The sequence below is a fragment of the Dama dama genome, chromosome 31 (assembly GCF_033118175.1).
Source record: "Dama dama isolate Ldn47 chromosome 31, ASM3311817v1, whole genome shotgun sequence".
NCBI lineage: Eukaryota > Metazoa > Chordata > Mammalia > Artiodactyla > Cervidae > Dama > Dama dama.
The window spans coordinates 12,608,110-12,621,280 of NC_083711.1; the positions used below are offsets into that span (position 1 = coordinate 12,608,110).

At 39.0% G+C, this 13,171-nt stretch overlaps 1 protein-coding gene across 9 annotated transcripts in view; it reads left to right on the forward strand.

The window, feature by feature from the left end:
• The window catches only part of GRIK1 (glutamate ionotropic receptor kainate type subunit 1), a 442,037-nt gene that overhangs the window by 271,795 nt on the left and 157,071 nt on the right, over positions 1 to 13,171 (forward strand). For 6 of the 9 annotated variants that reach the window (XM_061133910.1, XM_061133912.1, XM_061133911.1 and 3 more), the window contains exons 2-3: positions 4,094 to 4,261; positions 8,725 to 8,982. The exons of 1 other annotated variant lie outside the window; for it this stretch is intronic. In XM_061133910.1, the coding sequence (XP_060989893.1) occupies positions 4,094 to 4,261; positions 8,725 to 8,982 (426 nt within the window). The remainder of the gene's footprint in view (positions 1 to 4,093; positions 4,262 to 8,724; positions 8,983 to 13,171) is intronic. 2 more of the 9 variants (XM_061133918.1, XM_061133916.1) reach the window with 1 other exon arrangement.

Genomic DNA, 13,171 nt, shown 5'->3' on the forward strand with positions numbered 1-13,171 from the left:
ATGTCTGCTTCACAGCAGTTACAGTTTAAAAAAAAAAAAAGAAAGAAAGCTGGTTCTTCATCTTCATTTGGTTCCTTACCTTCTTTGAGGAACTCTTAAATTCCTGCTTTCTTCTTTTATGCACGGACTTGACTGAGACAATTTAGAGAAAACAAAATGGTCAGGGGTGAGAGGGGCCACTTAACTCCCCCTTGAACCTAAGCTACTTTCTTAGTTTTGCTTCCTCTAACCCTTCTGTGGCTCATTGAATTTTTAAGGGAAGTCATGCTCAGCTCAGCTTAAATAATAAAAACAGAGAGAAGCATTGACCTCAGGACAAAGGGAAAGGGGTGGGGGGACAGCAAAAGGAGAGAAAAGAACACAGAAAGAAGACAAACAGAGGAAGGAACAAGCTTGGGCTTCCTCTTCTGGAAACCACGGAACCCAGGCATCCAGAAGGTGACTAAATGGAGAGCCCCAAACACTTGAAAGGTCTCATTGACAAGCTCACAGCTGCAAATCTAAAAATAATAATAATAATAGAAGTAGTATTAAATAACAATAGTAGTTTAATAATAGTAATAGTAATAATACATATATGTCTTTAGGTATGTGTCCCTCTAATCCTTCTATCAAAGACACTGAAACTCAGTTTTGAAAAATCTGCAGCTTTAGGGAGGAAAGAGGAAGTTGGCTGATGCTGAAAGTGTCTGTTTCTGTTTGAGATCTGGCACCTTTTAATAACTTCCTCCTGTTTCTATCATATTCTGCTTTCTTGGTACTTCCCCAGTCTCGTATGTACCTCATGTCTCTGTAGGTTTTTGGTATTTGCAGTCTTCTTTAAAGAAAATGTTGGGGTTTCCCCAGTGGCACTAGTAGTAAAGAACCCACCTGCCAATGCAGGAGACATTAGAGTCTTGGGTTTGATCCTTGAGTAGGGAAGATCCCCAGGAGAATGGAATGGCTACCCACTCCTGTATTCTTGCCTGGAGAATCCCATAGAGAGAGGACCCTGGCTGGCTACAGTCCATAGGGTCACAAAGAGCAGGAAACAACTGAAGCAACTTAGCACTAAAGGAAAAAGGAGAGAGTGGCGGGTATTGAGCCAAAGACACCATGTATAATGCTTGCTTGGTGAAGAGAGGAAGGAAAATTGCCCCCAAAATGACAAAACAGAGTGTACCCTTCATACCACCTAAGCACGCAACAAAATCACTTAATATTCTTTTAAATTCAGGTATAGCCGGCTTTATGTAAAACACAACTCTATACCAATAAACAATTTTGAGGTGAAGGGGGAGTTCTACAAGTGCCAAGTCCTTTCTTTATCCTCATTATCCACGTGTGAAATGAAAGTCACTCAGTCATGTCTGACTCTTTGTAACCCCATGGACTATATGGTCCATGGGATTCTCCAGGACAGAATACTGGAGTGGGTAGCCTTTCCACTCTCCAGGGGATCTTCCTAACCAGGGATCAAACCCATGTCTCCCACATTGCAGGAGGATTCCTTACCAGCTGAGTTACCAGGGAAGCTCTATCCATGTATAATAATACTCATTTCTGAGGCAAGATTGAGTGTTCAGGTTACTTTCACTGCATTATACCATTCGCTTTACAGAGCAATCGTCCAAGGGAAGCCCAATGTAAGCAAGGCAGCATCATTAACTTCATTTAGAGATGACGTACATCATGAAGTAAATACATTTATATTTAAAGACAAGGCTTTCTGATTATGAATAATTTGGGCAAAATGTGTCATATCTCTGTTCATGTTTTCATTTATGAACACAAATATACTACCTCCTACCTGTATTGTTATAAGTTTTAAATGAAATATTCATAGTTAAAGAGCTATTTTGTAGAAACTTTCTTCCTGGTACTTAAAAATCTTTCTCAAAGAAAAAATAGGTGGACCAAGGTTCAGACTTCAGAACTTCTGATTCCAATACAGGTATTTGTTCTTTCCTACCAGCCTGTCTTGAGAAGATTAAAGGTCCTCGCGACTTAGCCAATGGTTAACTTTTCTCAGCCAGGTGGTCCCCAACCTTTGGGATCTGATGCCTGATAACTTGAGGTGGAGCTGATGTAACAATAGTAGAAATAAAGTGCACAGGGGAATCATCCCCAAATCATCCCCCACTTCCACCCTTGGTCTGTGGAAAAGTTATCTTCCATGAAACATGTCCCTGGTGCCGAGAAGTTTGGGGACTGCTGAACTATTATTGCAGGTTAAACATCTTAAGATACTTTGGTCTCTATGAGGGCATTGATTCAGTCCATCTTCCTGAGGGTCTCACCATGTTCTTGGGGAGATAGACAAGTAAACAAATAATTGCTAATAACTACTGTGGAAATTCCAGCATCAAAGAGTTTCTGATCTTAAGAAGGGGCTCTTCCCATTGTGGGTCATCTGGACTGTGGCAGGAAGCCCCTGTATGTTCATCTTCTGGTGAACAAGCGTCTACTGTGTGAGCTTATCACATCACTTTCGAGCATCTACTGACAGTAATGAGAGAATCTGAAAGTCCCTCCAGCCTAGGACCTGTTTACCATTGTCTGACAAAAAAAAAAAGCAAAGTCAAAGAGCAGGGTTTTTCCTAAGGTTAATTTCAGAATAAATATCTAATATGATTCTATAGGAAAACATTAACAAAGCCAAGTCCTATTCATCTCTGGTTTCTCAGAGAAGAGAGAAATAATCTCCATACACATCTCACATCATCAGTCTAAAAAACCCAGAGACATCTCCTAAAGAGCCAAAATACTTGAATCAAATATCTTAGCTTTCAAAACTGGGCACTAGTTGATTATTCAACATAGAAAGTCAGTTTAGAAAGAATTTGCCTCTCCATCAAATAATTTTAACTTAAAAATTACAGATGAGTATTTGTTTACTGTTCTTTCAAACTAGAGTCAATTCATTTTCTGAAATGAGAATCTACCAATGGAAGCTCTTTTTCTTAGAAAGAATAAACATAAGTTGTACCTGTGCCAGTGATGTTCGTTATTTTCACACTCAGATTTTTGTTTTGTTTTTATCTGTGTGTTTTAAGTAGAGGGAAAACTTGAAGCATTTGCAAACCAGTCTCAATGGTGAGAGCAAACAAATAGCAGTCTGCTAGTTACAAATGTTCAGCCTTATATGGGCACCAATTAATGTTTTTCCAAAGAAATTGAGGACTATTGATTAATCAAGGAACAAGTTAAGTGGCCAACAGTTAAGAGCCTCTACTCTATGTTCTGTGACTGTTGAGAATCCCAGGACAGCCTTTAAAGAACATTTAGAATGTATATTTAATAATACTTAAATTGCCTTTATGAACATCAAAATCAGAGCTGAATTCTCTGATGACTCCTTAAGCACTGATATTTTGTACTGTTGCTTGTGATGAGGTCCTCATGTTTAAGACAGCAAAGACTTAGTGCATGTGTTTGTTGAGTGGAGGAACACTCAACACTCTCCAGAGATAGAACGTACATTTGCTCTGCAACAGGATCAGTTTCTCAAAGCAACACAAAAACAGTTTTGTTATTTCTAAATTCTGCCCACGCACTTTGGAAAGTACTAGGATATGACTGCAGAATTCTGAGCCACAAGGAAGAGGTATATTCATTCTGAAATAAACCTAAGTGCACATATGACTCATTTTGACCCTACTCAACTCTGCACGATCCTTCTGGAGTTGAGAATGTCTATTTTTTTTTTTTAAATAGAATGAGATTCATTTTAAGGAAAGATGGTCCTACCAAGATACAGCTGAGATTGTGCTTAGGTCAACCACAGAGTGATTTATGTCCACACTGTGGAAAATCATCCTCCATCGAATTATCAATCATACTTGATATGATACTAAATATTTGGAATCCATTCACCATCTGGTAGGTAAATAATCCAGTATTGGATTTGAAATCTTAAGCACACATATATGAAGTTTTATCTGCATCTGATATGCTGATAGATGTAACTTTTAGCTGGGGTTGGGATCTATTTTGACTACTCTTACTTTGATTCTTTTGGGCCTTTTGCTTGTACCACTTATATTCTTCTCTTTAAAGAATGCACATGGATGATATAACTAATGCTTTTCATGCATCTCTTTTGCTTCTGCAGGAGGGATTTTTGAAACTGTGGAAAATGAACCCGTTAACGTTGAAGAATTAGCGTTCAAGTTTGCAGTCACCAGCATTAACAGAAATCGAACCCTGATGCCTAACACCACATTAACCTACGATATCCAGAAAATTAACCTTTTTGATAGTTTCGAAGCCTCACGGAGAGGTAACTATTTTCACACTTTTAAAAGCTTCTTTGGGTGATGTTTCTGCTTCACAAGCACCTACTCTTTGCTACCTGCCCTTTTGCAAAGTGGACATCTCTGTGCAAAGGAGCTGCAGGTGACCTCGGCCCAGCACCATCTGAGCCCCTCTAATGGATGTTACCTAGTTCTGTTTTCTGGGCCTTTCTGATTAGCTTACCCTTCAGTGCCCTCCACTCTACGATTAACTGGTTCAGCTGTGAATGGAAAATGTCAAGCTTGATCTGTTTTTCCTTCCTGAGGCTGAGATACCACCAGGAAATTGTACAGTGCAGTCAAATAAAACTTTGTGGAAGGTCATACCTACCGAGCATGTGGAAATGCCCACAACACACAGAATTCACAACCTGAATTCTAAGAGGCTGTGAGCCACTGGGTTTACCTAGCATCCTCTCAAATATTACCTTATTCCCTTTCCACAGGAGCAGAGAAATGTGAAGATTATAAATATTGAGTCATTATGTCTTACACCTGAAACTAATATAATATTTTATGTCAATTATGCCTCAATTTTTTAAAAAAGAAAAAATAGAAAAAAAAATAATGGAACCATATAATAAATAAATAAAGCAGGGAAATTTATGGGATCAAAGAAAATCTTTTGTGTCTGAACAGAAGACAGTTTCCTAGAAAATAATCTAATTTGCATGTAGGATGCAAGGTTTGTCTCATGGAAAGAGTCTTTGATGTGGGGCATATTTACAAATCCTCCAAACACTTCCAAGATGACCCTTTCAAGCCACATTTGACATACTTGAAGATAGACTCTTAACTAGAGAGTTGTTGGGTTTCCCTACAGATATTCGTCTGGGAATATCACCCCAGAATATGAAGGGCTCTTTCTCTTTTAGAAGAAAGCTTTGCCCATCCAAAACACACAAGTGGGGACTTCCCTGGTGGTACAGTGGTAAAGACTTTGCCTTCCAATGCAGGGGGTTCCGGTTTCATCCTTAGTTGGGGAACTTAGATTTCACAAGCCTCACAGTCAAAAAGACAAAACACAAAACAGAAACAATACTGTAACAAATTCAATAAAGACTAAAAAGTGTCCACATTAAAAAAAAAAAAAAAACTTAAAAACACACACAATTAAGTGGAATACAATGAATGCCATGTTCACACTAATTTCTAAGTAACTAAACACTGGTTGTTTCCACTTAGAGTTAACCTCATTAGGATAGGACTGTAGGATGTGTTCACTTCATATGCTCTTCTGCCAAATTCTTGTGTCCTATCCAAAAAAAAAAAAAAAAAACAGTGAAATTTGTTTTCCTGGGAGTACAGATGAAAATCAAATAGTATAGTGGTTTTCTTTAAAAATCTATAGCATCATCTTAGTGTAAGAATATTTCCCTTTTTAAAGATCAATAAAGTTGCAGATACTATATAGGTCAGAGTTGTCTGTGAACAAATAATAAAACTTTATGTTTATACAGAACTTAAAGTGTGTAAGGCATCTTCACATAAATTATCTCTATGAGGTAGATCTCTCTCTGTCCCTTCCTCTCTGTATCTCCCTCTCTGTCTCTCTTTGTCTCCTCTCTCTGTCTCTCTCAGACACACACTCACATACACACTCATGCAAAACACTGTTGAATAAATATCCCCAGAAAGCCAACCACATTCAACAATAATACTTCAACCCACATAAAATCCAAAGCATTTTTGTGACCTGAAGTACCTGCCATGTTTATAAATTAAACACCCCGAACGCTTCTTAAAACTGGTAATTTTCTGGCAAACAGAATTCAAAAGGATTGATTTTCTGTCAAGTAATATTAGAATCCCCGAGCTAAATATTAGCAGAAATCTCAATCCACTGCCGATGCTAGACAAAACAAGAGTTCATATACTCTCATGCCTTCACTTTTTCTTGCTAACCAGTGAAAGCAATCAAGAAAATTAGCATCTGAGAACAGTTTTCACCTATAGTATTAGAAAATTATGCCTTTATATCTCATGTGATAATTCAGTAATGAAGAGCCCAGTGTCACAAGTACCTTGTGAGTGATTGCGTACACTTGCTGTCCCACAGATATGTGAAATATGGTTCTCAAAATTTTATGTATTAATTTTTCTCTCTAAATCAAGTCAGATAAGCTTGACAAGACCATATATTATTTTCTGCTTATCTTTTACTTGTGAAATGGCATTATGATAAAAATCAACACAATTTCATTTATATATGTTGCTATTATTTAATTCGTATACTCAACTATTGTTTCTCAGCAGTTCCAAATTCCTTTAAACTAACATTAATATATACAGTTAAAATGTTTTTACAATTATGTTTGATGCCAGCATATATCTAAGACAGGGCTTCCCCGGTGGTTCCCACGGTAAAGTATCTGCCGGCAGTGCAGGTGGCCCAGGTTCCATCCCTGGGTCAGGAAGATCCCTGGAGAAGGGAATGGCAACCCACTCCAGTGTTCTTGCCTGGAGAATCCCATGGATGGAGGACCCTGATGGGCTAGTCCATGGGTTTGCAAAGAGTCAGGCACAACTGAATGACTAACACTTTTATTTTATGAGGTTATAGAAGATAATCTGTCCCAACCTCTCTGGAAGGGAATTTGGTTTATATATATCAAGAAACTTAAAAATATCAATAGCATTTAATTATAGCTGAAAATCTACTCTAAGAAAGTAATGTAAAAGTTAGAGAAAAATCTAAGAACTATGATAAGTGCTTATAATATTACTTAAAATAACCAAAAATTAGGAGCAACTTAATTCAGTACTAAGTGTTCAGTCACTCAGTTGGCCATGTCTGACTCTTTGCAACCCCATGGACTATGGCCCACCAGGCTTCTCTGTCCATGGAACTTTCCAGTCAAGAATACAGGAGTGGGTAGCCATTCGCTTCTCCAGGGGATCTTCCCAACCCAGGGATCTAACCCAGGTCTCCCACATTGCAGGCAGATTGTTTAGCATCTGAGCCCCCAGGGAAGCTCCATTCTGCATCATCAGTCAGTTCAGTCACTCAGTTGTGTCCGACTCTTTGCAACATAGGGCTAGTTAAATAAGTAATGACACTCGGCAACATGGACTAGGCTATTCTATGCCACTAAAAATATTACTTTTGCAGAATTTATAATGACTTGAGGGTAAGAGTGTGTTTTTATTGTTAAATTTAGTGTTGAATACAGAGAGCAGTATATCAAACTGTATCCATATCATGTTCAATTTTTAGGTAAATTGGAATACCAAAATATTAGGTTGGCCAAAAAGCTCGTTTGGATTTTCCTACAAGCTCCTACAGAAAAACCCAAGCAAACTTTTTAGCCAACTCAATGTGAATTGATATTATTCGAAGTTGATGGAATTTCAGGGCCATTTTTACTTTCTTATAATTTTCAATATTCTAAATTATCTCAAAGAGTGTATATAATCTTATAAGGCAAAAATTAATGTTAAAATTAATTTTTATGTACATATCTACTTTATTTTGTTCAACTACATGTTGGCTAATGTTGATGTAGAAATAGGCCCACCCTAGAGCTGGGTCCCTGGACTCAGGTCAATTCTACCACTATCCAGAGACCCTGACTCACTGCATTGCCTTTGACATTAGTGAAAAGGTGAAAAGTGAAAGTCGGTCAGTCGTGTCCAACTCTTTGCCACCCCCTGGACTAAACTGTCCATGAAATTCTCCAGGCCAGAATACTGGAGTGTGTGGCCTATCCCTTCTCCAGGGAATCTTCCCAACCCAGGAATCCAATAAGGTCTCCCGTGTTGCAGGCAGATTCTTTACCCGCTGAGCTACCAGGGAACCAACGCCCGGTAGTGGATTCATGATATTAGTGGGTTGGACCACATATCTTCTAAGGCCCTTTTAAGCTATGCTATTCTATTATTCTGTAATTAATTAATTATCAGTATCACTGAGCACTCTTTAGCAATTTCTCAATAGCCTGGACCTCTTTTCTGAATTTTGGGAAGGACTGGAACTAAAGTATTCTGCAGCCACCCAGAAAGGCTTCTGATTCAATGACCATGTTAGTTATTTTCACTACCAAACTGTCACATGACAGAATTGAATTCATATGACATTCACTTGGCAAATGGCTTATAGTCACTCTGAGTGCTTCTGAGTGGCATCACACCAAGCAGGAGATTTAAACTCCATCTGATTAAAAGTAATGAAGTGAGACCAACAATTCATTTTTTGTTTGCAAGGCATTGGCCCTGTGATGTGTTGCTAATCATTTCAACATTTGCATCTCTAGTATTTAATATCTCAGGGATGTTGGGAGTTGGATTAAGCATGTTTCCTCAACATACAGATGGAAAGTGGAGGAAAGTTTCCAATAGTGAAAATAAGGAGGAACCATGAAAGGGGAGATGAAATTCAGAGAACTCTCTCTTTCTTTCTCTCTCCCTCCCCTCTTCCCCTCTCCACTCTCTCCTTGCCGATGGGCGTCAGCGTGTGACCAGCTGGCTCTTGGTGTGGCTGCTCTCTTTGGCCCTTCCCATAGCTCCTCCGTCAGTGCTGTGCAGTCTATCTGCAACGCTCTCGAGGTTCCGCACATACAGACTCGCTGGAAACACCCCTCCGTCGACAACAGAGACCTGTTTTACATCAACCTCTACCCCGATTATGCGGCGATCAGCAGGGCGGTCTTGGATCTGGTCCTCTACTACAACTGGAAGACGGTGACCGTGGTGTATGAAGATAGCACAGGTATGGGACTCACACAAGCCCTCACTTGGCCACGTGTGGTTGGCATAAAGGGAACCAGAGTATTCTCTAGGCATCGACTCATCAGGCAGAGTGCATGAAGATGGTCTTCTATATGAAGCTAATTGAGTATTCTAGTTTGGAAGCACCATGTGTAGGGGGCTCCTATTCCTTTTGGTGAGTTGATCCTTTCTGGTGACCCTTTCATCATCAAACTTTAAAAACAAAGAAATATCACCTTATTGATATATGTTGTGATCCAACCTGAATAGTAAAAGTGCAATTTAATGAATCCAGCTCCATTACGAATATGACTACAACTCCACTGTTAATTAAAACAGAGAAAGTTTGGAAACGACCATTTCGAAGTATGATCCCAATTCAATAAGTAGCTATGTAAATGTCTTGAAAAGTTTCTAAGGTAGGTAAAGCAACTGCACTCCAATAAAAATTAATAAAAAATAAAGTACATCAACAGAAGAATCCAGTTAGAGGTTGTCCTGATAGATCTGATCATTTCGTGGGGAAAGGACTAGGAACCCCAGTAATGAGCCCTTAATGAAACTTGCTTTGTTCCACCTGCCGACTTTAAGGTGAAGGACAGATACGTGCTGAGCGCCTCACTAGACATTTCTCTGACCTTACCCAATTGGAAGTCTCTTTTATTGGTACCTTCCCCCCTTGCCTTCTGTCTACGTTGTGAGGTTTGTTGGAGTTAAAGACCCCTTTCGTGTGGTTTAAATTCTGACAGTAACTCTTTCCACATAGGTAAGTCCAAGTCCTTCTAATTTAAAGCTCTTCACCATCTAACCATTTTCATCTTCATTAACCCAAGTGCTAACTGAGCTACATCCCCAGTTCTCTCACATCATTTCTTAAATACCCCGAAATCCATCCCAAATCTTTCTTTCTGAGGTTGGCCCCTCACTTTGGAAGGTCCTCCATATAACCTCCAAGGTGGTAAGTTCCCCCATTCTCCATGATCACACTCAACTCCCCTTTCTTTCTAAAGCTCTCTGAGACACTGGGAGTTAACAGTACATTATAAATATAAGCATTATATTACACGCTCCCATGATCTGTTTAAATGTTTATGAGACTAGGAATTCCAAAAAGTTGGAATTTTATCTTATTTATTTTTAAAATCTGCTATCTAGCACAGTCCTGGCATATAGGGAAGTGCTTAGTAATTACGTGTGGAAAGAATAATACTATTTTCTTTCTGAAATTTTTTTTCAAGAATTGAAATTATCTCCTTTCCTTAATCTATACATTTGGTAGTAAGGCTAATAAAATTATCAGCAAAAATTAACCAAACCAAACATTTCCAAACTTTTTAATAGTACCTCACTTTTCTACTCTTTCTCACCAGATACTAGCATTTACGGATACTATTCCTCAGAAGATGAACAAGGAGCCTCCTCTATTTGGCACTAAACTCTGTTCCCATTTTCAACTGTCAGATAAAAGTGACTTTTGTGGTTGGAAATATGCATTTATGTATTTTCTTATACCTCATCTCATTTTAGAAAGAAGTGAACTAGGTGACTGTATATATAATTTATAAATACCAAATTCAAAACAGTCCTACTAGGAAGGATAAGTCACAGGCAGCGGCAGTGGCTTCTTAGAGGGTCACCTGCTTGCTGTGAAGGAAAAAAATATATTCTCAAATGAACTCCATACATACACTTAAAAGGCCTTATGATATATATACTGTATATAGGTATAGTAAGGCCTTTCATGTTGTCTCCCTTTGTACATAGAGAATTCCATGAGTTAATAAAAAAATGCTCTTTCCCATTATGTAGTACACTTTTTGCATAATTCTCTCTCATTATTTCTACCATTTCCAGTGAAACAGGACCATCTAAAAGGAAAACAAATCAATGAATAATATTGAGGCATCTGGGTTTAATTTAAGAAAGTTTAACTAAAGGTGTGGGCATAACTTGTAGACTGCAAATTATATTGAGAAAAATTATAATTTGCAAAAGGATAATATAAAAGTTGATATCCTAACCACCCTTTAGATTTCAAAACTGACAGCCATTTTGCATAGAGGGAATTTGAACTATCATCTCTATTACCTTTAAAAGGAAACTGAAATGTCCTCTTCATTCCTATTGAGTTTGCCTGAGCACAGTTGCTCATTAAATACTTATTAAAATTGAAAAATCCAAAATGAGTTTGTATTTGCCCATTAAGTTAGAGATGATTCATGGTAAAATGATTTTGCTCACAAAGACATTAAAAATGTAAATGAATAATCAATTGAGCCATTAAATTGGAACCCAGAGAGTAAACAGGTCAACTGAGATCAATAAGAGCAGACATCTTTTGACTCTGAGTGGGTTTAATACTGCTTGACTCAGGGATTTGGTTGCAGTAATTATCAAGCCGTAAAAAGGAGAAAACTTACTAAACCTGAAGGAAAAGAAAGGACTTAGGTGTGCTCAGCACCCACCCTTACACCAGAATTAAGAACCCATTAAAGAGACCACTTTATTGGGATTGTTTTAGGAGTTTGTTAAATAGCCTGAAGCCAGCACAGATGTCTATGGGACTAAATGGTCCATGACTCCCATTGAAGTCAACAGGAACACTGTGCGTGTCTCTGAGGACAAAGTCCAAATCACTGTCTGCTAGTAGGCAGAATTCTGTCCTCTAGAAGAGCGAGTGTAGAAAGACCCCAGAGAACAGTTACGGGGAGTAAAGTTTTGCCTCTCTCTGTTGCTGGGATGTTCTTCCCATCAGTCACCTACTTCTCTCTGACTCCCACACTTACCCTAGGCAATGGGGGAAACTGCTGCTCATGGGTCATCCCCTCTGTTTCATTAGACTCCTGGTGGAAGCCTGGCTTCCATCCCTCCACACGCATCAAAAAGAGCTGAGAAGCTGAGCACCAAATGCAGTGTGGAGAATATTCATCAGTTTCTGCTTTCTCAAGGCCAATGTTAGTGAAATGTAACCACTGTCAATTCTGTAGAACAAGGGCCTGCAAACTTTTTTCTCAAAGGGGCTAGATATTAATACTCTATAGTTCGGGTTTTATGAGCCCTAGTGCCTTGGTCACAACTATTCTGCTGACGTAGCAAGAAAACAGTCACAGACAGTATGAAAATGGACAAGTATAGTGTGTTCTAATAACCCTTTTGGATTCCCTAATAGCTCAGTTGGTAAAGAATCTGCCTGCAGTGCAGGAGACCCCGGTTCGATTCCTGGGTCAGGAAGATCCACTGGAGAAGGGATGGGCTACCCACTCCAGTATTCTTGGGCTTCCCTTGTGGTTCAGCTGGTAAAGAATCCGCCTGCAATGCAGGAGACCTGGGTTCAATCCCTGGGTTGGGAAAATCCCCTGGAGAAGGGAAAGGCTACCCACTCCAGTATTCTGGCCTGGAGAATTCCATAGACTGTGAAGTCCATGGATCGCAAAGGGTTAGACACAACTGCACAACTTGCACTGCACTAATAAACCTTTATTTACAACAAATAAGGAAGCCAGTGTGGTTGGATTACAGTGAGAGGGAAGATGTGACTGTGTCACACTTGTGGGCCTTAAAGATCATGGAGGGCTTTGTAGATTATTGGAACAAGCTTTGGTTCCTCATGAAATGGGCAGCCATTGCAGTTTTCAGGAGAGGAGTGACATGATCAAATTTATATCATAAAAAGATCACGCTGGCCTTTGTATTAATAAAATGACATAGAGAGGCAAGCATAAAATCAGTGGCTCCTACAGAAATCAAGGCAAGAGATGAAAGTGATAGAAATAGAGGAGTGAGGAATGGTCAGATACTAGAAGTATTTGATGTTGAGCTAGCATAATGCTCTGAGGGAGTGTAGGCTGGATGAAAGAAATTGAGGCGTCAAAGATAACTAAGCTTTTCGGCCTGAGCCAAAGGATGGAGTTATCCTTTTCCTGAGATGTGAAAATGTATACATGGACATAGTTTGGAGAAATAAGGATATCAGGGCTTCAGTCATAAATATGTTCTTTGATTTTGCAATGTCTAGTAGACCTCCTCATATAGTTGAGGAGTAGGCAGTTAATATATGAATCTGGAGTTCAGGAATGTAGTGTACACTGGGATACAGACTCAAGGGTCCTCAGGATATTGACGGAACTAGATGAAGCCATCAGGTAAGTCAGTTCCATCCAGATATGTTCATAAAACATAATACTTAAGTT